General features: G+C 42.4%; 1 protein-coding gene and 1 pseudogene across 6 annotated transcripts in view; both read right to left on the reverse strand.

Annotated features, from left to right (window-relative positions):
- The window catches only part of ANK3 (ankyrin 3), a 514,823-nt gene that overhangs the window by 192,095 nt on the left and 297,229 nt on the right, over positions 1-25,499 (reverse strand). For all 5 annotated transcript variants that reach the window (XM_081254083.1, XM_081254082.1, XM_081254084.1 and 2 more), the window contains exons 6-7: positions 21,706-21,891; positions 19,744-19,842 (exon numbers count right to left, since the gene is read on the reverse strand). In XM_081254083.1, coding sequence (XP_081110209.1) covers positions 19,744-19,842; positions 21,706-21,891 — 285 coding nt within the window. The remainder of the gene's footprint in view (positions 1-19,743; positions 19,843-21,705; positions 21,892-25,499) is intronic.
- LOC308620162 (SWI/SNF-related matrix-associated actin-dependent regulator of chromatin subfamily D member 2-like) lies at positions 16,806-19,169 on the reverse strand (annotated as a pseudogene). Its single transcript has 2 exons — positions 19,106-19,169; positions 16,806-18,387 (listed from the first exon to the last, which is right to left on the reverse strand). The product of its transcript is annotated as an SWI/SNF-related matrix-associated actin-dependent regulator of chromatin subfamily D member 2-like (transcript).

The following is a 25,499-nucleotide window of genomic DNA, read 5'->3' on the forward strand; positions in this document are numbered from 1 at the left end:
TATGATATTTAATATAGATTTTGATACAATGTAGAAAAATATGGAATTGAATTTCTGTTTCCCACTTAATTTCTGTTCTGTTCTCTATTTCCTTAAGAGTATAAAAACACTTTTCTCCTGTAAATTTTTTTGGTTTTCCAATGTGGAGGGGAATAGAATTTGCCACCCCAAAATGTGGCTCTTTGGCATGCAGATTATTTCAAGCTTCAAACAATCAAGGCCCAGAAGACTCAGGAAGAACCTTTGACCTTCCCCCTAACTGCCTGAAAGAAGGTAGATAGAGGGCCTGGTCCTGGGATAGAGCTATCACCAGACATATCTGCAAAGAAGATGGGCTAGATGTGGTGGTGGGGACTCAGCAGGGCCTAGAGATCAGAGTCCACTCTGGGTCCTATTTTCTCTGCCTGGCCCAGCAAACACTTGTTTCCCAAACGCTTGCTTTTTCATCTCCACATGAATTGCCTTCCATCCCTCTCAAGCCCCAAACCACTACTTCCAGCTTCCTCTTTTGTCTTAAGATGATATTTAAGGAAAAAAAAAAAGTTGATATTTAAGGTGAGAATTTCAGCCATTTGGCAAGTATCTCAGTTTTCCTGGTCTCTTCCATGTATACATGTTATTAAACTTTTGTTTGATTTTGTCCTGTTTATCTGCCTCATGTCAACTTAATTCTTAGTCCAGCCAGAAGAACCTAGAACAGTAGAGGACAATTTCTTCCTCCCTGACTACTGCAAGTCTTCTTGGATACTTTACTTTTATAATAGGTTTATTGAGATATGTCACATATCATAAAACTGACAATTTTAAAGTGTGCAATTCAGTGGTTTTTTAGTATATTCACAAAGTTGTGCAACCACAGTATCTATCTAGAACTCTTTCATCATCCTGTTAAAAAAAAGAAACAACAGGCCCCAAACAGAATCCCGTGTGCTAAGGCCTACCAAGACTTGACACCTAACCTAACTGTAGTTCAGCTCTCCCAGGAACGTGACGTTGAACCAGTCAGTCTGGAATTACCTGGTCAGCACAAGTGAGGTAATCTGTCTGACAGACCCTGGCCTTCCCCCAGAGGAAGGTGACCTTGCCTGGAATAATCTACTCTTTGCTAGAAACATCCTTTTTCCACTCCCAGTCTGCCTATAGAAGTCTTTTATTTTGTATACCTCCTGGTCCCTTTCTCTTTGCTAGATGGGATGCTGCCGACTCATGAATCATTGTTGAATAAAGGCAATTCGATCTTCAAATTTACTCATTTGAATTGTATTTTTTAACTATCACTAAAAGAAACCCCATACCATTAAGCAGTCACTTCCTATTTTTCTGTCCCCCCAGCCCCTGGCAACTACTAATCTACTTTCTGTCTCTGTGGATATGCCTATTCTGAACACTTCATACAAATGGAATCATACAATATGTGGCCTTTTGTGTCTGGCCTCTTTCACTTATCGTAATGTTTTCAAGGTTCAACCATGTTGTAGTATGTATCAGTACCTCCTTTCTTTTTATGAGAATGCCTGACTTTTAAATGTCTTAAGAAATCCATAAAACAAGGGGTAGTGGGGTAGGGGAGAGAAGGAATGGGAGTTTGGGATTAGCAGATGTAAACTATTATATAGGATGGATAAACAACAAGGTCCAACTGTACAGCACAGGGAACTATATTCAATATCCTGTGATAACCATAATGGAAAAGAGTATGAAAAAAATATATATATGCTCAACTGAGTCACTTTGTTGTACAGAAGAAATTAATACAACATTGTAAATCACCTATACTTCAATAACTTTTTTTTAATTAAAAAAAAAGAAATCCGTAAAACACATGAAAAGAAATGATTCTTTCAATGATAAGGATTTGAGATTTCAAGGATATACCCAGGAATATTTCAAATGATGGAATGTAAGGTAAGAAAAGACCCCAGCCTTCACAGTCTGACACATAAAATCAAACCTTGATAGTACTCTAGTACTCACTCTAGTTACCCCAAATACATGGAATGACACAGTGTTCGTCTTTTCGTGACTGGCTTATTTCACTTAGCTATCATCCTAGGTTCATCCACATTGTAGCATATGTCAGGATTTCCTACCTTTTAAAGGCTGAATAATATTTCATTGTACATATGTATACACAACATATAGTTTATTCATTCATCTGTCAATGGACACTTTGGTTGCTTCCACATTTTGGCTATTGTGAATAATGCTGCTGTGAACATGGGTTACAAGTATTTCTTTGAGATTCTGCTTTCAATTCTTTTGTATATATATATATACCCAGAAGTGGAATTGCTGGATCATATGGTAACTCTATATCTAACCTTTTGAGGGACCTCTATACTCTTTTCCACAGCAGCTATAATACCATTTTACTTTCCCACAGAGCACAAGGGATCCAATTTCTCCATGTCTTTGCCAACTGTTACTTTCTTTCTTCCTTCCTTCCTTCCTCTCTCTCTCCCCTTCTTTCCTCTTTTTTTTTTTTTTTGGTTGGTAGCCATCCCAATGGGAGGTCAATATATGCTCCCAAAATATTTTTTTCAGTATACATTTCAGGGTTTCCATAATTCCATAAACAATGAGAAATTGTTAGCCATTGAGGATTGAAATAGTAACTACCTTTTGATCTTGTAATAATTTTTTAGGAAAAAAAAAGAGTTCTGCTAAAAAAGTGATAACTACTGATTTAGACCAAGCAACTCTTCATTTTACGTGAGAGTGAATTTTGTTTCATTAAAATGAAAAAACAAAACCAAAAAACAAAGTCTCTACCAATTATTAGGCTCTTATTTTGTGCAGGCCCAAAGAGACATATATCATCTCATTTAATCTCCACAACAACCCATGAAATAGATGCTATTAACTCAAATTCACAGGGGAGCAAAATGAAGCTGAAAGGAGCTACAGGTCCCAGAGCTAGAAATTGCCAGAGTTGGGATTTGAACCTGAGTTGTGATTCCAAAAGCTGTTCTGGCTCTTTCCAGTGGGTCAAATAGGACAAATATATCCAGATAGTGAGTCTCTTCCAACTTGGGCAAACACCAGCTCTAGCTCTGAACCCAAGTAGCATAGTCCTTAACTGAAAATGCTGCCTGCAGAAAATTTCTAACCAAAAGGAAACAGCGTATCTCAAAGCTATAAAAATATTCATCACCTAAAGAGTGGCTAGTTCAATTCTGACACTTTAAATAAGAATTCATGGCTTTCATATTTCTTTAAAGATGTCACTATCAGTGCTGATTCAAAAGAAGCCTGCTCTCTGTGTTACAGTAAAGAAAGCCCTTCCCACCTGGAAGTATTTATAAATAGAGATAGTAATGGAACCAAAAGGGGCATTAAAAATTCATTTACCAAGTAGTAAACTGCTTTCTATATATTGAGGAAAGTTGTTTTTAAATGTTTAATTATTGTCATTTGTAGAGATGTGGATGGACCTAGAGAGTGTCATACAGAGTGAAGTAAGTCAGAAAGAGAAAAACAAATACCATATATTAATGCATATATGTGGAACCTAGAAAAATGGTACAAACGAACTGGTTTGCAAGGCAGAAATAGAGACACAGATGTAGAGAACAAACGTATGGACACCAAGAGGGGAAAGTGGCGGGGGAGGGGGGCGGGTGGTGGTGGTGGGATGAATTGGGAGATTGGGATTGACATGTATACACTAATATGTATAAAATAGATAACTAATAGGAACCTGCTATATAAAATTAAATTTAGGGCTTCCCTGGTGGTGCAGTGGTTGAGAGTCTGCCTGCCGATGCAGGGGACACGGGTTCATGCCCCGGTCTGGGAAGATCCCACATGCCGCAGAGCGGCTGGGCCCGTGAGCCATGGCCACTGAGCCCGCGCATCCGGAACCTGTGCTCCGCAATAGGAGAGGCCACAACAGTGAGAGGCCCGCATACCACAAAAAAAATGAAAAACCAAAAAACAAAACAAACAGAAAAAATTAAATTTAAAAAAAGTTTAATTATTTAAAATGAGTTAATCTAATGATATTAGATTTCCTGTAATCTTTCTAATGAATGCTGTAACTTTAATAACAGTCTATCTTTTTTTCTAACAGTCTACTAGTAAAATTTCTTAAAAACAAAAAAATGAGGGTAGTTTATAGGTATAAATTTTCCACACTCATATCATTTCTAATAAATCTGAAACTAAATTAATCTCTGTGTTGAATGCTTTTCTTTCCCCTCCAGAAAATAAATCATTCTTTCAGGCTTTGGAGATGTCAGTGAACTTGAAACTGTTAGTTTCTCAAGTATCCTACCCTCATTTGGCCTTCCAATAAATTAGATTCTTGCTGAAGTTTCAAACATGTCAAAAATGAAAATAATGTCTTTGAAGTTTCTAAAGAAAGATGGTTTGGAAAGAAATAAAGCCAGTCTAGTGCAAATGGCTTTATCTGTGTGCAGTGTACTTGTTCTAAGGAGATGGAGCTCCTCCACGGACCAGGAAGACCGCAGCTACCCAGGGGCCAACATCCCGGCCTCAGCTTCCATCTGGCACTGCTGCTGGGGGCTGACGGTCACACACTGAGGCATACAAAATGAGTTAGAAGGTCTGGATGCACATCCTTGTTCTTCCATCTTACTCTCAGTAGGATCTGGGACAAAGGACTTCTTGGGATCTCAGTTCTCATCTGTGAAACTATCTGTTCCTGTGGGTCTCAAATGATGCACTGTACATAAAATTATTCTGTAAGCCAGGGGTCCCCAACCCCCGGGATCTGATGCCTGATGATCTGAGGTGGAGCTGATGTAATAATAATAGAAATAAAGTGCACAATAAATGTAATGCTCTTGAATCATCTCCAAACCATACCCCACCCCCACCCCCAAGTTCGTGGAAAAACTATCTTCCACGAAACCAGTCCCTGGTGCCAAAAAGGTTGGGGACCGCTGCTGTAAACCGTAAATATGCTGTAAATTCAAGGTTATATTATTATGGGCTTATAAACATAAAGGTAGTTTTTACAAGCCAAAAAATTATTGCGATTTCTGTGACTCAACTTTAGACAATTTATATGAAGAAAAGATTTTCATAGCATGGCCTCAGTCAATGTTTTCTAACATGCTTGATCAGAAGAATCACCTGAGGAACTTGTTAAAAAAACACAGATTGTGAGGCCCCATCCCTGAAGCACTGAATCCCAGTCCAGGGGAATGGGAAGATGCTGGCCAGCTAGGGAAAACTGGCTGCAAGGCCCTGACTTGGAGGCTATGAAAAAACGGTTTTTCATTTTCAAACTCAGAGGGACGTGCTCCCTGGACAAGCCTGCCTTGTATTTCTTACCAGAAAACACACATGATACCTTTTTGTCGTAAAGCCATTACGTTTCTAAATATCAAGAGTCCATTTCAAAGCATGACCATTAGGAATTCAAAAATGCAGAACTGATAGAGATAATAAATAAAATGTAGTGGAAATATGAATGCATTACCTTTTAGAATGAATTTGATCATTTGTCAGTTTTTTTAAGTTTGCTAATCTTTCAATTAAAACATCCTTAAATGTGTGATGGGATTTCGTAGTAAGTTAAAAAAAACCTTTAAAATCTTAAAAAATGTATTTAATTCATTTTGCAACTGGTGCAGGCAGCAAACAAATAGCCAGCTGGTCGAAGAGAGACTACTGGTAGTTCTGGTTTTCCTGGGATGACCGTGGATTAAGTCCAAAGCCCTGTACACACTCCCTCTGATGTTAGAATATTATGAACTACACAGTCTGAATGTAGTTTATTTGACTTGATTGTTTTTATTGTCTTATTTGACTTGACTTATTTACTTTGCTGTCCTTAGCTCAAGCTCTGCCACCTTGAAGCCGTACAGTTTAATTGAAACACAAGTTATTTAACTTCTTGCTTCCTGGTGTAAAATGGAACTCATACCCACATCTCACGGGATGAGTGTGAGGAATACATGAAATAATGTATAGGAAACTTACTGGAGTACGTAGTAATAAATGAAAGCCATTTCCTAAATTAGTTTGAATTTTGGATAAGTTTTTTCCACCTCCTATTTCAAAGTCTCAGTAGTAAGAGCAGAAAGGACCCTCCCAGTCCAACCAACTCTGAGGGGTGCATCATGGGGGAAGCTTGATGCCCTCTGCAGAGCAGTCCCAGAGTGAGCACGAACTGCCGGGCCCTTCTTTCCCATCTGGGGACATTCCCATCTCTCCATCTCTTGGCTGTAAAGAGATGATCAATCCAGCAATGCTGTCTCAGAGGGGGCACCACTGGCTCCACTGGCATTCTGGTTGGGACACTGTCACTGGCATGAGGATGTCCCATGCACTGAAGGGGGTTTAGCCATCCCAGCCCTGCCCCGTTACATGCCAGTCATCATTCCACTTCTGCATTTAAAGACCTGTAAGAACAGACAGTCGAATGGCGGTGACCAGGGGCTGCGGGGTAGTGGATGAGTTGGGGAGATGTCATTTAGGGGTACAAACTTGCAAATAGTAGATAAATAAGTTGTGGAGATCTAACGTACAGCATAGTGATTACAGTCAACAGTACTGTATTATTAACTTCATAGTTGCTAAGAGACTAGATCTTAACTGTTCTCACCCCAAAAAAGAAATGTGTTAGAGTTATTAGCTAACAAAAACTGTAGTAATCATATTGCAATATACAAATGTATCAAACCAACACACTATATACCTCAAACTTACACAATGTATCATGCCAATTATCTCAGAAACAAACGAACAAACCAAAAACGCTGCAATTACTCCCTTCTACCTGCAGGATCCAGGCCAGTGCCCTCAGCCCAGCCAGGGGTTCGAGGAGTCCCTTCCCGCAAGCTTGGACTCGCCATTCATCTCCAGGCTCATTTCACATGTGCAAATGGGTCTCAGTCTCCACTTCCTGGAGCTGACTCTAATCCTTTTATGTCTATCACAACTTAGCTTTTCAGTTTTTTTTTCAACTGTGATAGTCCATGCTGATCTCCTACCTGAACTTGTTTTCTTGGAACCTACTGCTTCGATCTGTGAGAGAGCCAATAAAGGATTGCGCATGTGTCCCCAATTCACCTCTTTGCAACGTTCCGTTCTTCAAAGTCCTAAACGCTTTGCTCTAGGTGCTCCTTCGCCCTTCCTGTATATGCGTCAAACCACCAGGGGAAGAAGAGCAAGATTTTCTCATGAAAGAACTACGATGCCCAGGAGGGGACCAGGGTGCATCTGAGCTCATCCAAGTGCACCTTCTGACAATAGGAAGTGTGAACAACAGTCCGAATGTTCAGCAGAGGGGTGCAGTGGGGGAAATGAAAAGTCTCCAGCTAATGAATTATTCCCTTTTAAAGGGCAAATGAATAAAGCGAGCACTGCCAACTCCTACCTTAATAGAACTTTATTTCACAGAATTTCAAAATAGGATTTATTCAGGTCATTTAAACATGTTCTCAGAGCAACAATGCTAGAGCAGTACTGCAGGAAGCAGGGCATATATTCAAAGACGAAAAGTGAAACAAAGGGAAATATGTACCTTCCAATTTCTATGATTTTTTTTTTTACTGGCGTTCTTACTGTCTCAAACAATGTCACGTTACTCGTTTGGTAAAGGCTGACCTTCTCATGCTGACAGACACAACGCAAACACTGTAACTCCAACGTTCTGGGATGCAACATTTCTGACTAGCTCCGGAAGTACTCTAGAGAGCTGACATGATGTCACTTGCTTGACATGTGTCACGCTTGACAGGTGAATGTGTCTTACACTGATGGGTCTCCTCCCAGATGTAAGCATTAATCACCACCACCAGCACAAACATGGCTAGGACCCTGGCCCACGTGCTAAGCAATTTATATGGATTATTTCGTGCGGTCACAATGAGGCTACACATTTGGTACTATTGTTGGACCCATTTTATGGATGACAAAGCTGAAGAAGCGTGAATAACTTGCCCAGGAGCACACAAAGTAAGCCACATACCAGTGTGGAACTCCAGCAGTCTGACTGCCTTGCTGTTTGCTTTGACACTGTACTATACCTACTCTCTTCTGCGAAAGGCCTCCATCCCTGTCAGATAAGGTGGTCAGGCAGAAGGGAAGGGCTTGTGGTTGATTGATCTCTCTCCTATCCGGCTAATAAGAAAAATGCAGACTACATGATGAAGAGGCTTGCCCTGGACCGCATCAGTGACATGATACAGCCAGGATGAGAGCCAGGGCTCCAGCACGTATCTGAGGACTTTCCTCCTCATCCTAGGCTGCTACAGCTTAGAAACTTCAGCTCTTCAGATGACAACACAGATCCCATACCACAGGGTGGGATGTTAATAAGCTCCAATGTACTAATGGGTTTCAGACAAAAACATTCCCTTAAAAAATTATATAGGAGATTCTCCTTTGATGTGGCATTCAGGGGATTAAATGAAAAAGGCAGGAACAAGATTGCAGGGCATGCATAGAGCAATTCTCTAGAAAAGGTCTATCTCCCACCACTCTGGCCTCTGCTTACTTACTGGTTTTGTTCTTCCTGAGATGTTAATATCACCATGGTAACAAGAATATGGTTAATGCAGTAGCCACACTGCGACTTTTCCATAACTCACATTCCTTTGCTAAATGCTCCCAAATCTCCATTTTCATTCCAAAGGAGGGTTATATAACCCATTAAAAATGTCTTTAATGCTGTTGAAACTATACTAGGAGATAAACATAATTTATTTTGTATTTGAAAGTACGTATCAATAAAAATGAATGTGTATGTGTGTGTGTGTGTGTGTGTGTGTTTGGGCTTTATAAGGACAGACATCTAAACGTTAACAAAATAGGACTCTTATGGGCTGTTTTTCTTTTTTTTGCTTTATTGTAATTTTAAAAAATAAATTGTATAATGCAGGGAAAATATTTTTTTTTAATGTATTTGCAATGGCATCGCCACACAAACTACAGTAGCGTCTCGGGAGGCCCTGGACCCTTATAAAAACATTACAAAAGTCACCCTCCTGCTGAAGCGATGCTCACCTCTTCTCCATGTTTGAGTGGCTGATGTTCTTCCTAGCACTGGCTGGTGGTGGCCTTGATTGGGCTTTGATAGCTCAGAAACTGAGGCTCTGCTTCAAACACCCTTAACTGAACAAAGCCTGGCAGCAGACCTTGGTGACTAGCCCTTTGTTCTAGGCGTGTCTTCCAAGGTCAACTACACTGCTGAATGACAAGACTCCTGGCTGCTCAAATCAACTTGCGGCTCAGTGTCTGACATTCAATACTTGGGTTTGGTGCACTTGCCTATTAGAATCCTATGGATTTCCCATCCCCCTTAGTGCAGCTCACATCAGTTTGGGAAGTGGGTCCCTAACACCAAGTGAAGCTCAGCCTGAAATTCTGATAGACCAGGGAGAGGACTGGGGCTTGAGGAAAGTAGGTTTGAATAGGTACTGGGTGCCCAGGAATAGTGGATAAGGAGGCCTCGAAGTTATTTGTTGATTCATTCTTGAATTCAACAAATATATATCGAGTCCTTCCCAGTGCTAGGTACTGGGTTACACTCCAGGGATCCCAAAATGTGTAATAACACGTAGGTCTGCCCTTGAGGAACTCAAAGTCCTGCAGGGGAGGTGAAGAACAGGGTGTGTGAGGCGTATGTCACGACACCCCTACTTTAACCTGAATAGGACTGTTCAGCTAATGCACGCACAATGCTTAACAAAGAAGCTGGAACTTACTAAATACTCAAATCACGACTATTTTATATCATGATCACTACACATTTTTACCTACAGGAGAAAGGAAGAAAATGAGCATCCACTGAGTGCTTATTCTGCAGCAGGCAAGGTCCTGGATGCTTTCATGGTATCACCCTCTGGCTTAATGGAATGCAGCTCCATCAGTATGTGAAAGGTGCCACTCAGGGAAGCAGATCAAGGGCTGCCAGGCAGCAAAAATACAGGTCCTGGCTTCCCACAGCACCGTGAGGAATGGTTCTCTGAAATAAAATGCCTACCTCTCTTAAAAAATCTAAATGGCAAGAGACACATTCTCCACGGCTGAGTCCTTCACTGGAGGATTGAAAAGATGAAGTTCATGTTAAAGGCATTAACACAGAGGCAGGAATGTGGTAAGCATGTGGAAAGAGGATATTTACCAGCTGAGGAAAGAGGTCCCATGGAGGAGCTGGAGATAGAGGGTGAATAAGGCGTCTCAGGCTGCAAGGGGCTCAGGTAATAAACACAGTGTGCAAGACAAAACACTCCCACAGAATTAAGTTTCAAGGCCAACCACGGGAGAGGAAGAAGAGGGCACGATGAGCACACACACTGGGGCAAGGAGGGGAGCGACCTATCTTAGGGGGTCAGAGAAAGCATCTTTGAGGGACAGGATACAAGCATCTTTTACACAGATTAGAAAACAGAGGCTCACAGAAGTAACTGTGGCAGAATCTCTGGCAATTGGAGACGTCTCTTGAGACCTATCTCAATTTCTGATATTTCTGAACTCTCCACGGCATGAACTGGGGAGAAATTACTATGTTCAAGTTGCCAGCAGTATTTTTAGTCCTCTTTGGAAGAAGATTTCAGTTTTATTGTTGTTGGTGGGCACGGTGGTCTCTGTTTACGTAATGGGAAAGGCACCAATCTGCTTTTGGAGCCCAAAGGGGCAAGTCTATTAGGAGTAAAATTGCTTCTACTTAAAGCATCACTTTCCTTGGAGGGGAAAGTTGCATTTAGAGATAATTATGACACTGAAGGGAAGGAGGCCTGAGACTGATGGTGTCTCAGCTTTGTTCGAAAGAACTTTCTGAGATGATGGAAATGTTACGTATACAGTGGCTGCTAGCCACACGTGGAAACTGAGCACCTGAAATGTGGTTCTGCGGAATGAGGCATAGAAGTTTACATTTAATTTAAAGTTAGTACTCAGTAGTTAGTGGCTACTGAATTCAGAGAGCCCAGGTGTAGAGGAAACGGGGTTCCCCCTCTCTCTGGGACCAGAGACTAGGTTAAGGGGCTTAGACTCTGGCCAGAAGAGACGTAGTGTTGGTAAAAGGGGTTCTCGCTGAGGGAAGTAAGGGAGACTCTCCAACACAGTGGCTTCAGGGGGCTCACAAGGGAGCCCTTTCCTGAGGAAGGGGTCATAGCTCATGGACTTTGGGGACAGTGTTATCCAGAACAGGTCCTTCAGCTCTGCCCTTTTTTTTAATCTCATTTTAAAAATTAATTTTTACTGGCATATAGTTTCTTTAGAATGTTGTGTTAGTTTCTGCCATACAGGTCACCACAGAGCACTGAGTAGAGTTCCTGTGCTATACAGTAGATTCTCATTAGTTATCTATTTTATACATAATAGTGTACATATGTCAATGCCAATCACCCATTTCATCCCTCCCCCCACTTTCCCCCCCGGTAACCATAAGTTTGTGCTCTACGTCTGTGACTCTATCTCTGCTTTGCAAATAAGTTCATCTGTACCATTTTTCTAGATTCCACATATACGTGATTATTATATGATATTTGCTTTTCTCTTTCTGACTTACTTCACTCTGTATGACAATCTCTAGGTCCATCCATGTCTCTGCAAATGGCACTATTTCATTCCTTTATATGCCTGGGTAATAAGCTCTGCCTTTCTGCTCTGAACTCCCTTCATCAATCCCAAAGTTTTTAGAGAAGTCTTGTTGGGCACTAGAGCCAAGACTTAGCTGTGCTTCGGGGAATTAAGAGAGAGAGACATTTTGGTATGGTTGAGCACATGGGGGTCTCAACAAATTACTAGCGTCAGGTCAGTGGCTTACTTGAGTCTGGACCTCCAGGTCTAGCTTATAGGAGAAGTTCTTTAATATGTGCTAGAATGAATTTAACTGAGAAAGGAAATCTCCAGATAATGTCTATCCACGGACATCGTTTTGCTGATGCACGTGCTGACCCCGTGTCGACCTCTTATTTGGGCAGAACGTAAAATCTGACACTTGTATGTTTCCATCAACAGGTTTAGGAGTTCAACTGTCTAAAAACACTGCTCTCACTTTAACAAAAAGAACTTTAGATAAAGTAGCCTTTCTTATGACATAATTGAGTTGCAAACGTGGCTGAGGCCCTGCTAAAGCTTTGTTCAAAACAACTGCTATTTGAGAAAGGCAGTCCAGTTGGACATGTTAACTAGTCACAGACCTGTGGCACACGTGCCAAGTTCTATCACACGCAATTAGAACATCACACAGCTAAGTACCTGGGCCACAGTGTCTCAGCCTCCCTGGGCAAGGCCCCTTCACAGATGCAGATTTAGGCAGTATGGGGTAGTAGGAATGGAACCTTTTGAAATGTAGCTATTAAAGATACTGTCAACTATGAAACTGTTCTTTTTTTTCATTAAAGTACAGTTAATTTACAATGTTATACTAATTTCTTCTGTACAGCAAAGCAACTCAGTTATACACATATATACATTCTTTTCTTTTTTTTTTTGGTGGTACGCGGGCCTCTCACTGTCGTGGCCTCTCCCGTTGTGGAGCACAGGCTCCGGATGCGCAGGCTCAGTGGCCATGGCTCACGGGCCTAGCCGCTCTGCGGCATGTGGGATCTTCCCGGATCGGGGCACGAACCCGTGTCCCCTGCATCGGCAGGCGGACTCTCAACCACTGAGCCACCAGGGAAGCCCCTACATTCTTTTTTTATATTCTTTTCCATTATGGTTTATCCCAGGAGACTGGATATAGTTCCCTGTGCTATATGGTAGGACCTTGTTGTTTTCCATTTTAAATGTAATAGTTAGCATCTGCTAACCCCAAACTCCCAGTTCATCCCTCTCCTTCCCCCACTCCCACCTGGCAACCACAAGTCTGTTCTCTATGTCTGTGGAAACTCACTGCTCTGAATAGAATGATTCACAAGATATAAAAATGACATTTGAATTATTTCACACACACAAAAAACTGTCTCTATAGATAACTAAGATTTCCTTTGTCAAAAAGTGGAAACTATATAACCCGTGCTTCCTTTTCTACTACATGTATAAAAGCCCTTAAAGCCTAAATTTAAGGGCTTTGTATTCACTACTTCTTTCCTGTTGCTTGGTAACATTTACTTTTTCTGGTTCATCCTTACATGTCTTACTTTGTATATTTTAATCCGTAAACCTCCTGAAATCCTTTTGGAAACAAATGAGGTATAGCACTCAAACACATAAATCCGTAATCCTTTCAGAGATCAAAACAAAAAAGTACTATATACCAAGACCAACAGAAGGATGTTTTATTCAATTATCTTCCCCAAATGGGAAGTTAAATAATAATTTACAAGAGAAAGGTTAATGACAAGAGTGCAGATTAAGTTAGGTGGTCCATTATATTTGATGAAAAAATGTCTTGGCCAGCAAAGTATTCATCTATCTTCCTCAATGAAAGGAATTTTGCAGGCATCCAATAATATAATTTGGCCTTTACCTACTCCAGGGCATCAGTGCTCCTTACTGGAAAGCGAATCAGGAGCAGCTCTGGTGTGTCTTACTTACATTCTCTTCCCCAAGAGAGCTAGTATGACTTGCTAAGAGAGCAAGGGTCACGCATAAATTCAGATGGTGTCAAGGCCATCTCAGCAGACACAATTCAGAGAACGCAGCATGCTGACACTGCACTGCAGTCTTCAGCAGCTATTCTATTAACTCCCTGCAGTGGACCCTTGAGGCTGAACAGGTCTGGATAATCCGAAAGGAAATATTTAAGATGTCAGACAGGAGATCTTATGCAATACATAAACATGGCAAAATTACAACACAAAAATAAAAATTCACATTATAATAAAAATCTAATGAAAGGTGTTAACAGAACAAGTAAGTATCCTATAAATCAGTTACCATCACTGCTGCTCGGGGTATACAGTCACCACTGGCTAGGACCTGCTTTCTTGCTGCCTGAATTAGCTAGCACTACAAAGAAGCATCGAAAGCAATCCATTCTATTGTGTTCTCTCTTTAGTCACATCGCGTTTGGCTCCGCCTCGTACCTGCCTCGTATCTGCACATGCACTACACGCAGGAAGTGATTCCAGAAAGGTTATCCCTACTCCTATCCCCAGCTCTCTTCACCAGCAGGTAGCTATTCTTTTTTTTTTTTTTTTTTGCAGTACGTTGGCCTCTCACTGTTGTGGCCTCTCCCGTTGCGGAGCACAGGCTCCGGACGCGCAGGCTCAGCGCCCATGGCTCACGGGCCCAGCCGCTCCGCAGCGTGTGGGATCTTCCCAGACCGGGGCACGAACCCGTGTCCCCTGCATCAGCAGGCGGACTCTCAACCACTGCGCCACCAGGGAAGCCCCAGCAGGTAGCTATTCTTGAGGTCACGCCCTCAGCCCACAAAGAACTACAGGACGGTATCCGCCTTTCTTCAATGCTCTGTCCCAGCCAGGAAGCAGAAATCACAGCCCCCCTAAGACAAAGGTTGCTGCTGTCATTTTGTAACTTGACCTCTAACTTTCTCATCAATACCTCTATCTCAACCCAGTTCCTGAAGCATACGATTTATGGTTATGATTTGCACCTAGTTCTTAGCAACTGAGGCTTAATGATCCTTCCTTTATTGTTTTGACCAGGCAAAATCTGATCCCATCTGTGTTCTAGGGCACCTTACTTTCACCTGTTACATCCCTGAGAGAACTCTGACCTAGAAGGACCCCACTCAAGTTGGGAAGAGAGAGGTTTCTGTAATACAAAAGGCTAAATGCTGGATTGTTACATAACAAAATTACTGGAGATTTGGAACCTACAGTGGGTTTCTGGAGGCAACTAGCAGTTGCCTCCGATTAAGCTTTTCATGAAGACCAGTTCTGCTCAGACATCCTACTGCAAGCCATCCATCACGTACTACAGAGGGAAGCATGTGTTGTAGGGTGTAAGCAACAGTACAGGCCTCCTAGTAATAAGTATGATTAAATTCCACTGCAGCCTTCAGTTCAGAATGCTATGAGGCCTCGTTAATTAGGAATGTCCGGAGAAAATGCTTTTCCAAATCAGCAAAAAAGTCTGAATTTTAACATATTTTAAACAAAAGCACAATGTGACTTTTAAATCACATATGGTAATTCAGACAAGGTTAACAACGTGGGTCTGAGGTCTCCACTTTTTTTTTTAAAACATCTTTATTGGAGTATAATTGCTTTACAATGGAGTGTTAGTTTCTGCTGTATAACAAAGTGAATCAGCTATATGTATACATATATCCCCATATCCCCTCCCTCTTGCATCTCCCTCCCACCCTCTCTATCCCACCCTTCTAGGTGGTCACAAAGCACTGAGCTGATCTCCCTGTGCAATGCAGCTGCTTCCCACTAGCTATCTATTTTACATTTGGTAGTGTATATATGTCCATGCCACTCTCTCACTTCTTCCCAGCTTACCCTTCCCCCTCCCCGTGTCCTCAAATCCATTCTCTACGTCTGAGTCTTTATTCCTGTCCTGCCCCTAGGTTCTTCAGAGCCTTTTTTTGTGTGTGTTTTTTTTTTTAGCTTCCACAGTGTCCACTGATCTTTAATCAATAAATTAGCTTCATTTGTAATTACCACAGTCATTGTTTTAATGTAAATGGATGCTTTGGAATTGTTTGAAGGAGTCTGAAAATACTGCAATTTGTCCTCTTAAATTGCTTAAACATTACCCCAATCTCCTTATTTTCAGCAGCATCAGGAAATTTCTGAACAATGGCACAAAGATAAAACTTCAAACGCTACCCTGACATGAATTCTCCAAATGTCCTAATTAGAAGATGTGACTTAATGAGGTTTTCTGTGAGTTAGAGATATAAAACCAGAAGGATGCATCTTACAGACATGAGCTTCAGTTTTCACATCGGCGTGCACTGTTTATAACATGACTTAAAGAAGTACTTAACTTTGTCCTTCAAAATGTCACACTAGGCCTCGGGTCTGCCATGTTGCTGAAACCCAAGGATGCTGGTAGTGCAATAAGAACATGGCTCTAGAGTGACATGAGCTGCCTCATTTCAACTGATAAAGGCTTTCAGCAGGCTGATGACAATAGGATAGGAAATAGCTTTCTTTTTTCTTGCTACCAATAAACAAAGATTTATTTGGAAATTTCCAAAGCTGCCAGAAGTGACACTTGCCAAGCCCTAGGCCCACTCTCCTTCCCAAGCTCCAAAGGGGAACAACAGTCCTCCCCACCGCTTCCCTGCCCTCCCCCTGCCCTCCCCCAGCACACTCACCCATGCCTCAGGCCCCGCCAGAGAACTAGCGTGCCCTCTCTCTAGGAGGCGTTACCCCTGGGCCCAAGAGGTGGGGGGTGGCAGCCCTCTGGCCTCCCAGGAGATGATGGCGGCGGCCAGAGCCGCTTGCATAGACTGAGAAAAGAAAATAAGGAAGGAGATACCAAGTAGGGCTCCCCTGAAAAACCCCAGCTTACTCCTGTACAAAAAAAGTGGCTCCTGCATAGAAAAACCTGCTCCACGAATAGTGCAAATACCCAAAGGAAAGGGAAAAAAACCAGCAGCAAGGCTGGGCTGGTAGGAATAGCAAAGAACTTTGGTTTGGAAAGGCTATAGGGAGAGTGTGAGCTGTGCCCCTTTTCCTCGCCCAGCTGCCCAGAGCCAGCGCTGACACTCGCCCCAAGGGGGTCTGTAAACAAGCAAAGCCAGGGGCCTTTGCGATGTCCAAGCACAGCCTCCAGGTCCTACTTGGGCCTGCCTGCAGGGGGCACAGGAGGCCTCTGCTGTGAATCCAATTAAAGCCAACGTGTAAGTAGTAAGGCTTTGGGGACTAAGCAACAAGGAATCCTCTCACTACACTTATGAAACTAAAGCTGGGGAGCAGAAGGTGACAGGAGACACCCCTCACCCCCTCCTTGTCCTACATGTCTGTGCCCCAGAGGGTGGTCCCCTTCCAGGCTGAGGAGGGGGGTGCTCCGGGGCAGGGAAGAAAGGAAGGGATCCCTGAGCCTGAGGTCGGGCGGATTCCCGGCACTTGTTCCAGTTCCTGCCTTTGCTGCTGCACCCTGGCAAAGACGTGCCTCCCCACTGCTTCCTGGGCCCAGGGCTGGTGGTAGAAAGCAGCTCGTCTTTCCTCTTCAGGATTCCCAATTACATCAGTGATGATCTTGAGGTCCCGGTGCTGGGAACGGAGCCACTCCTGGATGAAGTCCTGGGGGTCAGTGCTAAAATTGAGCATGAAATCCCTCTGGGTCTTCAGCTGGTTGATGGACTCTGTGGTCTCATGGATCTTGACATCAAGAGAGGCGATCTGCTGATTGGTGGTAGAGGCTGGAAAATTGCTCATCTGGGCCTTGAGTGGGTCATCCACCTCCACATCAATGTCATAACAGGCTGTCTTCTTCTGGTCGTTAGGGTCCACGCTCATGACATGGTTGATGACAATGGGGTCTGGATGCTGCAGCAACCCGGCTAGCTTCATGGGAATCTCAGAGAAACAGAGCCGGCCACAACTGAAGATCTGGCAGAAGTACTGGTTGCAGCTGATGTACTCCCGCTTGTGGCCGTCCTGCAGCTGGTTGTGTTTGACGTAGAGCCATAGGGCCTGCATGATGGCAGCCCTCGTGTGTGTGTGCACCCCCAGCAGCCTTGCCAGTCGGGGGTCCAACTTGTACTGGGGAGGCTGATGATCCAGCATGAGCAGGCGGGTGCACTTGACGTTGAGGTCTCCGGGCCATTTCACCTGGAAGCCATCTGTCTCCTGGGTGGTGGGCATCCGGTGCCACTCCTCCAGGTGGTTGTCAGGCCCGTACAGTTCCTTGTCCAGCTCAATGACGAGGCTCTTAAAGACTGAAGAAAACTTCCTCTTCTGTTTCCTAGGATCATCCAGCAGTTTTCCCTCTACTCGGAGTTCCCAGGAAGCCACCGGGTCCCCTGCGGTTCCTGCACTATCACCTTCTGCCTTGCTGGGACTGAACGTACTAGAAATATTGATCCACAGCTTTCGTTTTTGCGTCAGAGGCTTTTTGATGGCCTCCTGGATCTCCATCCGCTTTCGAGCAATGGTCTGGTCCAGCTTCCGCTCAAAAGCCAAGAGATCCATGTACACCTGAGGCTCTGGGACAAGCTCCCGAATTCACTGAGGTAGAACTTTATCTGCCACCTTCCTCCTCTTTAACCTCCGGCGCTGGGCAGGCATCGGGGGCTGGGCCTGGGGCACAAGCAGGCGTTTTCGGAATGGCTCCATCATGGTGGGTGGCATGCCAGGTCAAAGTGGAGCAGCTGTGCCAAATAGGGAGCCTGCAGGGGGTCCCACCTGCAAGCCAGCCATGGGCATCCAGCTCCCTGGTGGCCCGCCAGGCCTCTGGTACTGCACCGCAGGGCCCCGGGGCCCCCCATGCCTCTAGCTGGCCCGGGCCCCCTGAGCGCCGGTCTGGGCAGCGCTCCGGGTCCCGATGGCAGAGGCGGAGCTCCCAGGGCCGCGGCCCGACATCGCTCTATCCCTGGAAATAGCTTTTATATTAGCCCATTCTGAGTTCGTATTAATTTTTATAGAACTAATGAATTATAAGAACGAAAAGAAAAATGAACCCTTAACATCAGCGGAGGGAGGCGGAAGACTGGAGGGGTGAAGAGCTTTGGGGTTGAAATTCTGCCATTCCTCATTTGCTAGCTCTGTGATCTGCACCAGCTATTTCTTATCTCTAAGCCTTGGTTTCCCCTTCTGTAACACAAGGATAAGTAACACTTTTCTTGATATAAGAATAAATGAGATAAAAATGCTCAGCTTGGTATCTGCTTCAAAGATGGTATTACTTTTACTGCTGCTACAACTACTGCCGGTACTAGTATTATGATTGTTCTTTCTATCGGGTCTATTGCCACTTTTCCCCTAACAAGTGAGATTTTTAGCAAAAATAATACTTCAAATGCTATGTGCAAAATCACAGCGCTGCTGGTGCTGATGAGTCAGGCACTGCGCTAGGTGCTCTGGGTATGCTCACTCCTATTTCTCAGTGACCCAGTGCAGGAGTGCTGATGTTATTTTTTTTATCACCATTTATTATTTAATTTCATAATCCATATTAACTTCATCTTACCAATGAGGAAACTGATGGACACAGAAAGAAAAGTTAAATCCAAAACTGGAACCCAGGGAGTCTGAATCCTGAGTCCCCACATCCAGCCACTTCTCTATGCTGCTTCCTACCTTGTTTCTACTTCTGATGATGCTGTTGCTGACGATCAGGCCTAGAGCTAGACCAGCTTTTACATTCGGGGCCATATTACTCTGGATGTCTGAGTTGCTGTCCAGGAGTACACATGACACAGTAATTCCTATGATTATGAGTTTACTTAGGTTACAGAATCATGTTACTCATTCTGAAAGTTTATAGGGGACAGAAGATAAGAGCAAAAGGTGGCCTCTATTATTTGGGTTCTAAAGTTTGGGTCTTATCCAGACATTCCAACTCATTCCCACCTGGAAGATCAAGACCCTGATTTCTAGAGCACTGTTAGTGCCATCCGACCCATTTCTACAGTCTCAGAAATTTCAACTTGGGGGACAGTTTGTAGTTTCCAGTCATCATCATTTAAATCACATTTTCTATATGTTCACTTAGATATTCATCACCCACCCCTACTCCCGCCCCGATGTTGGTTTTCTTTTCCTCCTAGGAAATAGGCACACCTGTATGCAAGCAAGAAAACGCACTAGGATAAGTAGACATCACACCTTCCACTGACTGGGAGGACCCTTGGAGGTCAACTGTCTCGACCTCCTCCCCACGTTGGGGAAGGAGGGTTAAGAATCGTTTCAAATGCTTGAAGTGCACATCAGACTGCAGCGCTCTTACCCGCGCAGTGAAGTCCACGGCTGCCGCTCGGTTTAACAGCAATGTGGCTACGTTGATATTTCCGTAGTGAGCAGCTATGTGGAGCGGAGTGAAGCCACTCTGGAAAGAAAACAGAGCAGACGTTCAACTGACTCCTGCCGGCCCCTTGTCTGACACGTTAATACCATAACCCTGCCCAGATAAAAACGAGGAAGCAAAATATGCTGAGGTCCACATTCCACTCTGTACTAGGTTTCTTTCCATTAGTGCCAATTGCTCATAGGATTTCAAAGAGGTGCCAAACTCACAGGCAGAGGAATAGCCAGGAAGGAACCAAGGGTGGAGACGGAGCCATTTTAGTAATCCAGGAGCGCAACTACACAGAAGCCAATGTTTCCAAAAGTTAAAACAGGGATGACAAGAAATATCTTGATAGCTCGAAGAAAGTTCGATTAGTACCGCTGTTTTATTATTCATAGAATTGTCCATTGAAACTCTGTCAAAATTTAACTTGTTTTATATATTCAATATAGAGTCAAATGAACAAATGGTAAAAGCCAATTTTAATGATGAAAGCAATTTGGGGGGAAGAGGTACTATTACAAATTGGTCTTGAATCATGGTGAATGCATTTCATAAAGAAATCAACAAGCTGGTCTCTTTAGTAGCAAATGCCTACTCGATAACACATTTTTCTGGATTATTCACACCAAGGTCACTTTACTTCCTTAAAAAAATGCTAAAACATGCAGCGATTCACTTAGTCCCCAAAGATTTAAACCTTATAGGAACTAGATGCATTTCTAAATTGTTAACAAGCTTCTCAGCCATGCTAGCGATCTGACTGAGTCTTGTCAAGGGTGGGTCATGTGTGTGCCCTTCTGAGGTAACTTTCATCTTGCTGACACCACTGAGGGTAAGTGTCATGCAGAACTCTAGAGACCCAATCCTAGATGAGTAGAATGACAGGGTTGTCTGCAGCTTTAGGTACAGCTGATAAGTTTCTCAAGTGTCAAAACGCTTCATGTCACAGAACGCTATTGAAACACCCTTACGTTTCAAGGCTTCCTCATACTTCCTTTCAAACACCAGGTTCAGCTGCAGAAAGCCCTGGTAATCAAACTACTATCTTCTCTGGCACATGCTACTTTGAGGGCGGGGGTATAAAGCAGGTATCTAGCCTACAGAAGGCAACGCAAAGAGGAAGGGAAAGAAATGAGGTAGTGGCACTAAGAAATGGGAAAATGATGATGCAGCTATAGATCGTATGTACACGTATATATATACATATATACCTCTGTTGTTCTATTCACCACCATCTAGGTTAACACATTTGGAAGCAAAGAGGAGGAAAAAATGAACGGTTAGTTTGCTGTCGGTGATAATGGATGGCAGAAAGCTCATGACAGCTAAGTGACGGGGATGAAAGCTCTGATGGAAGCACAATAGGCACAGAAAGAAAGCTAGACTGAATGAAGGGCTACAGGATGGCCTATTCCAAATGCCACATTTCCTTCACCGAGACTCGCAAGTGTCCAGACCATGGGAGTTGTTGGCTGGGACCCTGGCTGCTGGCATGGTTTCCACAGCTGATCCATACTCAGTGCATTGCCTGTCGTCTTCGAGAGCAACCAAAGGTTTATTTTGTGCACACTGTGGCTAGCGTTTTGTAATTTTTCACCTTGATGTTTGAGCGGACGTGTTAACTACGTTAAAAATATATGTTCAAAGGGAGGACACTATTGGGTACGTTATCCATTGGTGTCTTTTGAGGTGGCCTCCTGTTAGCACACACAGGGCAGCACCCACAGTTCCCTCCCAGCTTTAGATGCCAAGGGCGGGGGATGTGCCTTCAGCTGGATGACTTGGGCACTTGATTTTACTCCTTTCAGTGCAGTTAAGGGTTTGGAATAAGCTCCACCAGGCCTTCTTCACATGTGGGTGCCTCACATAGGATGCTGCGCGAGGGGCTCGTTTCCTCACCTTCGACTCCACATCTGCATTGTTGTCATTCTGCAGCAGCAGGGCGGCAGCTTTCGTGTCATCTTTCCGGGCAGCGATGTGAAGAGCTGGAAGACGCACTTTTCCTTTTGTGTCGTTTTCTAGCAGGAGTGACACTACTTGATCATGACCTTGTTGCAAAGCTACTGCCAACGGTGTGAAGCCATCCTGCGAAGAGACGGATGGGTCAAGACTGGTCCCTATGGATATTTTCCTCTTCATTAACAAATAAGAAGGTGACCGAGTGACCAAGTGTCAATTTTTGTTCAGGGTTATTAAAGCTGACACACTCAAGTAGACATATATGTGGAAAGAAGTTTAAAACTACACATATACCAAAGCAGGAAATAATTTAAAACTTTGTAATAAGTTTATGGGTTTCTTTCTGTGGAAAAAGTGGGTAAATTTCCAAAGTCCTACCTAAACAAGAAAAAGATGGCAGAATTTCAGTATCCATAAAATAATCTCAGCGGAAACAATTACCTCTCGGTTTAAATCCAGGCAAATTTTTCAAAGGAGTTCATTTAAATAAGCTGTAAACATTTCCACTGATAAGTTAAAACTGTTTCATCCAGTACCTTGTTGCCTAGCATATCCTGTCTGCTTCATCACTGTACCTTGTGGCCTAGCATATATCTGGTGCTCAATTAGTATATGTGAATTAATGAACTATACTCACTGCATTTTTAAGAAAGATATACATGAAAGACTCGTGGCTTCTCTGACCAATGAAAGAAGGGATCATACAAAATGTGACTAAAGGCAATTCAGACATACACACACATCTATACATTGAGTCTTCCCACTGTATGGCCCTGGGACTTGACAAAGAGAAGACAGCTACAGATTTCACTGTGGTTAATTAATTTGTGGATGATGTGCTGACTGTAGAACACATAGCACAGAGCAGAACATCCCAGGACTGGCTCCCAAATTTTAATTCTGCAATGCTTTCATTATCACACACCCAAAAGAACATTTCAAAATTATTTTTACTAGACAACTGGCAAGTAAGTTACTTATTATTTTATTCGGGTCATGATATTTTACATCTGTAGTCCCCGTGGCACAAATCGAGGGCTGCTCTAATGGAAGAGTGCTTATAAGGGAGAAAGAAAAATCAGAGTTACTTGCATATGCATATCTTGTTGGTTTTCCTAAAAGACCACTTTCACCATTCTATTCCTTGCTGGAAAACACCTACCACTCCTACCACTTATTTGGCTGAATGCAAATCAGCACATTTATATTCAAGGATGTGTAAAATATTGGCCCCAAGCGCCTAAGTGACAGTATTGCCCAGGTTCTTCTCGTATAAATCATCTCCATTCTCCTTACTAACTGTGGACGTGCGGACTATCTCCACCCTGGCATCTAAACTCAGGCTATTTGCTGCACCCTGAAACGCCCTCCTTGTTCTACATACACAAATTCTATCTATGCTCCAAGCCTCAAGATCTGGCTGAAGTTCCACTTGCTGCTTTCAACTTTTCCAAGAAGACCCAAATGAGGAAGAGGATGAGCATTAACACAACCAGAAGGACATTCCCTGCAACCATATGTAAGATAACAGAGAAAGGCTGGATACAACCTGGACGTCGTCAAAATGATATCACAGGTTACACTTAGGGACATAAAGTTGAGAGTGTAATTTAATGTTATGGGAAAAGGAATCTACATAACCATGTAAATATAGGATCTCATTTTCATTAAGAGAAATGTATGCATTGTGAACATGGACAAAAAATCTGGATGAATAAACAGAATGTTATCTCTAGGGAAAATTAACCATGGCTTTTTCTTCTTTTTCCTTTTTATTGTACTTTCTCATTTATTTAATATATTACTTTTGGAAAAAAAAGAGAAAAATACATTTAAAAAAATGGAATGGTGAAAGGAAAATTGTGTATTAAGAGTTAACGTTGCATCTCACTTTTAAAACCTGAGCAAAACCTAAGGGGTAAAAATGACAGCTCACTTCTGTTCTGCAGGAAAATGAAATGGCTACATTTCCACTGATAGGAATTTTTCAATTCACAGGGCCTATACATAAAGGAAACTACCTTGCACCAGAAAATCAACTGCAGCTGAGACATTAGCACTGATAAGAATGTGCTTCCTGCACAAACCAATTAAAGACACAAAGTACCAGCCCTAAGGTGTTAACAGCTAAAATTAGCAGCTCTAGATTTTGTTTCCAAACCAAGTTTAAACGGTTTGGTTTGCTCTGTACAGTTATTCTTAAGAGAAAAATACAAGTCGAAAGGAAATGTGATAGGAGCTCCTTGAGAAACTTCACTGCCTTGTGGACTGTCTGGCACATAATAGGTGCTTAATAATTACTTGTGCCATATAAGTGAACAAATAAATTTACCTCATGCTTCAAAATTTTGATTAGTGAAAGAAGGAAGATATCCATGGAGAAGAAGGAAGATATACATGGAAAAGATATAAATGTAGTACACAGTAATACAAGAAAGGTTTCAAAAACCACAACCATGCCAAAGACTTGATACATATAGACAAGGTACAGATGGAAGAAAAAATGTATTGATGGATCTTGGCAATATCACATCATATAATAAATTAAAAATCCTATTAAAATTTTTCCATCTAAGGAATCCTTTCATTGCCCACTACTGTTCATTCTGTAAATACAGACTTCTGTATAAATGATACCAATATTATTGCAAATCGTAGTTAGAACATTGTGTGAATGAAACATCTTATTTCTTGATGTTCTTTTTCGTCTCTAGTACTAATAATCCAAAAGAAGAGATAAAAATTCAGTCAAAGCTTCAAATAGCTCTAGATAATCAGATAGATGTTGTTTATATAGTGACGTACTAGCACTCTCATGAAGACATGGATGTGATTTGTTCTTAGAACATTCATTCATTCATTTTTTAAAGCTACCAAAAACCCCCCCCCAAAACCTCTTGAAATTAATATAAAGGAGTAAAAAAAAATCTATTTATCTGCATTATCTATCTATCTATCTACATATCTCTATCTATATATCTATCTATGTATCTATCATCTACATATCTACCTATCTATCATCTACATATCTATCTACCTACCTATCTGTCTACATATCTATCTACCTACATATCTATCTACCTATCTATCTACCTATGTACATATATATCTATCTACATATCTCTATCTACATATGTATCATCTACATATCTATCTATCTACCTATCTATCTAGATATCTATCATCTACATATCTATCTACATTATCTATCTATCTGTCTGTCTACCTACCTACCTACCTACCTACCTATCTTCTTGCTAAAAGACTGAATTAGTTGTTTAAGGATCTCATATAATATTTCTTTTTACTTGGTTGTAGTGCCTCTTTTGGGGCCTTGAAAGCTTAAAAAAAATTGGAGAACTCAGTGAGTTACTGATAATTAGCTGACAAGTTAACTCTAATCTATTAGCAGTTAATTGGGCTTATATTCGCTTCTAAAGGAGAGACACTTGATGCTCTGTCCATTGCAGCCTGAAAAAGAATACTACCTGTCCTTCACAGAAGAAAACAGTACTAAGGAATTGCTGTCATCAGGACATTTTATATTATTTCGTATTTCCATCTAAAACTGCGAATGGGTTTTCTCTTCTACAACAACCGCTGCTGCCCATTCTCCCTGCAAAGCATGATGAGACCTGTGCTTCTTGGTACTTGAGGGACTCACTCAGGCTACTTCCTCCCAGTGTGAGGATGGGCCCTGCTCGACGTCTACAAATGTTGGTTCCTTTGTTATT

This window comes from Mesoplodon bidens, assembly GCF_964165515.1.
Source record: "Mesoplodon bidens genome assembly, chromosome: 1".
NCBI classification, from domain to species: domain Eukaryota; kingdom Metazoa; phylum Chordata; class Mammalia; order Artiodactyla; family Ziphiidae; genus Mesoplodon; species Mesoplodon bidens.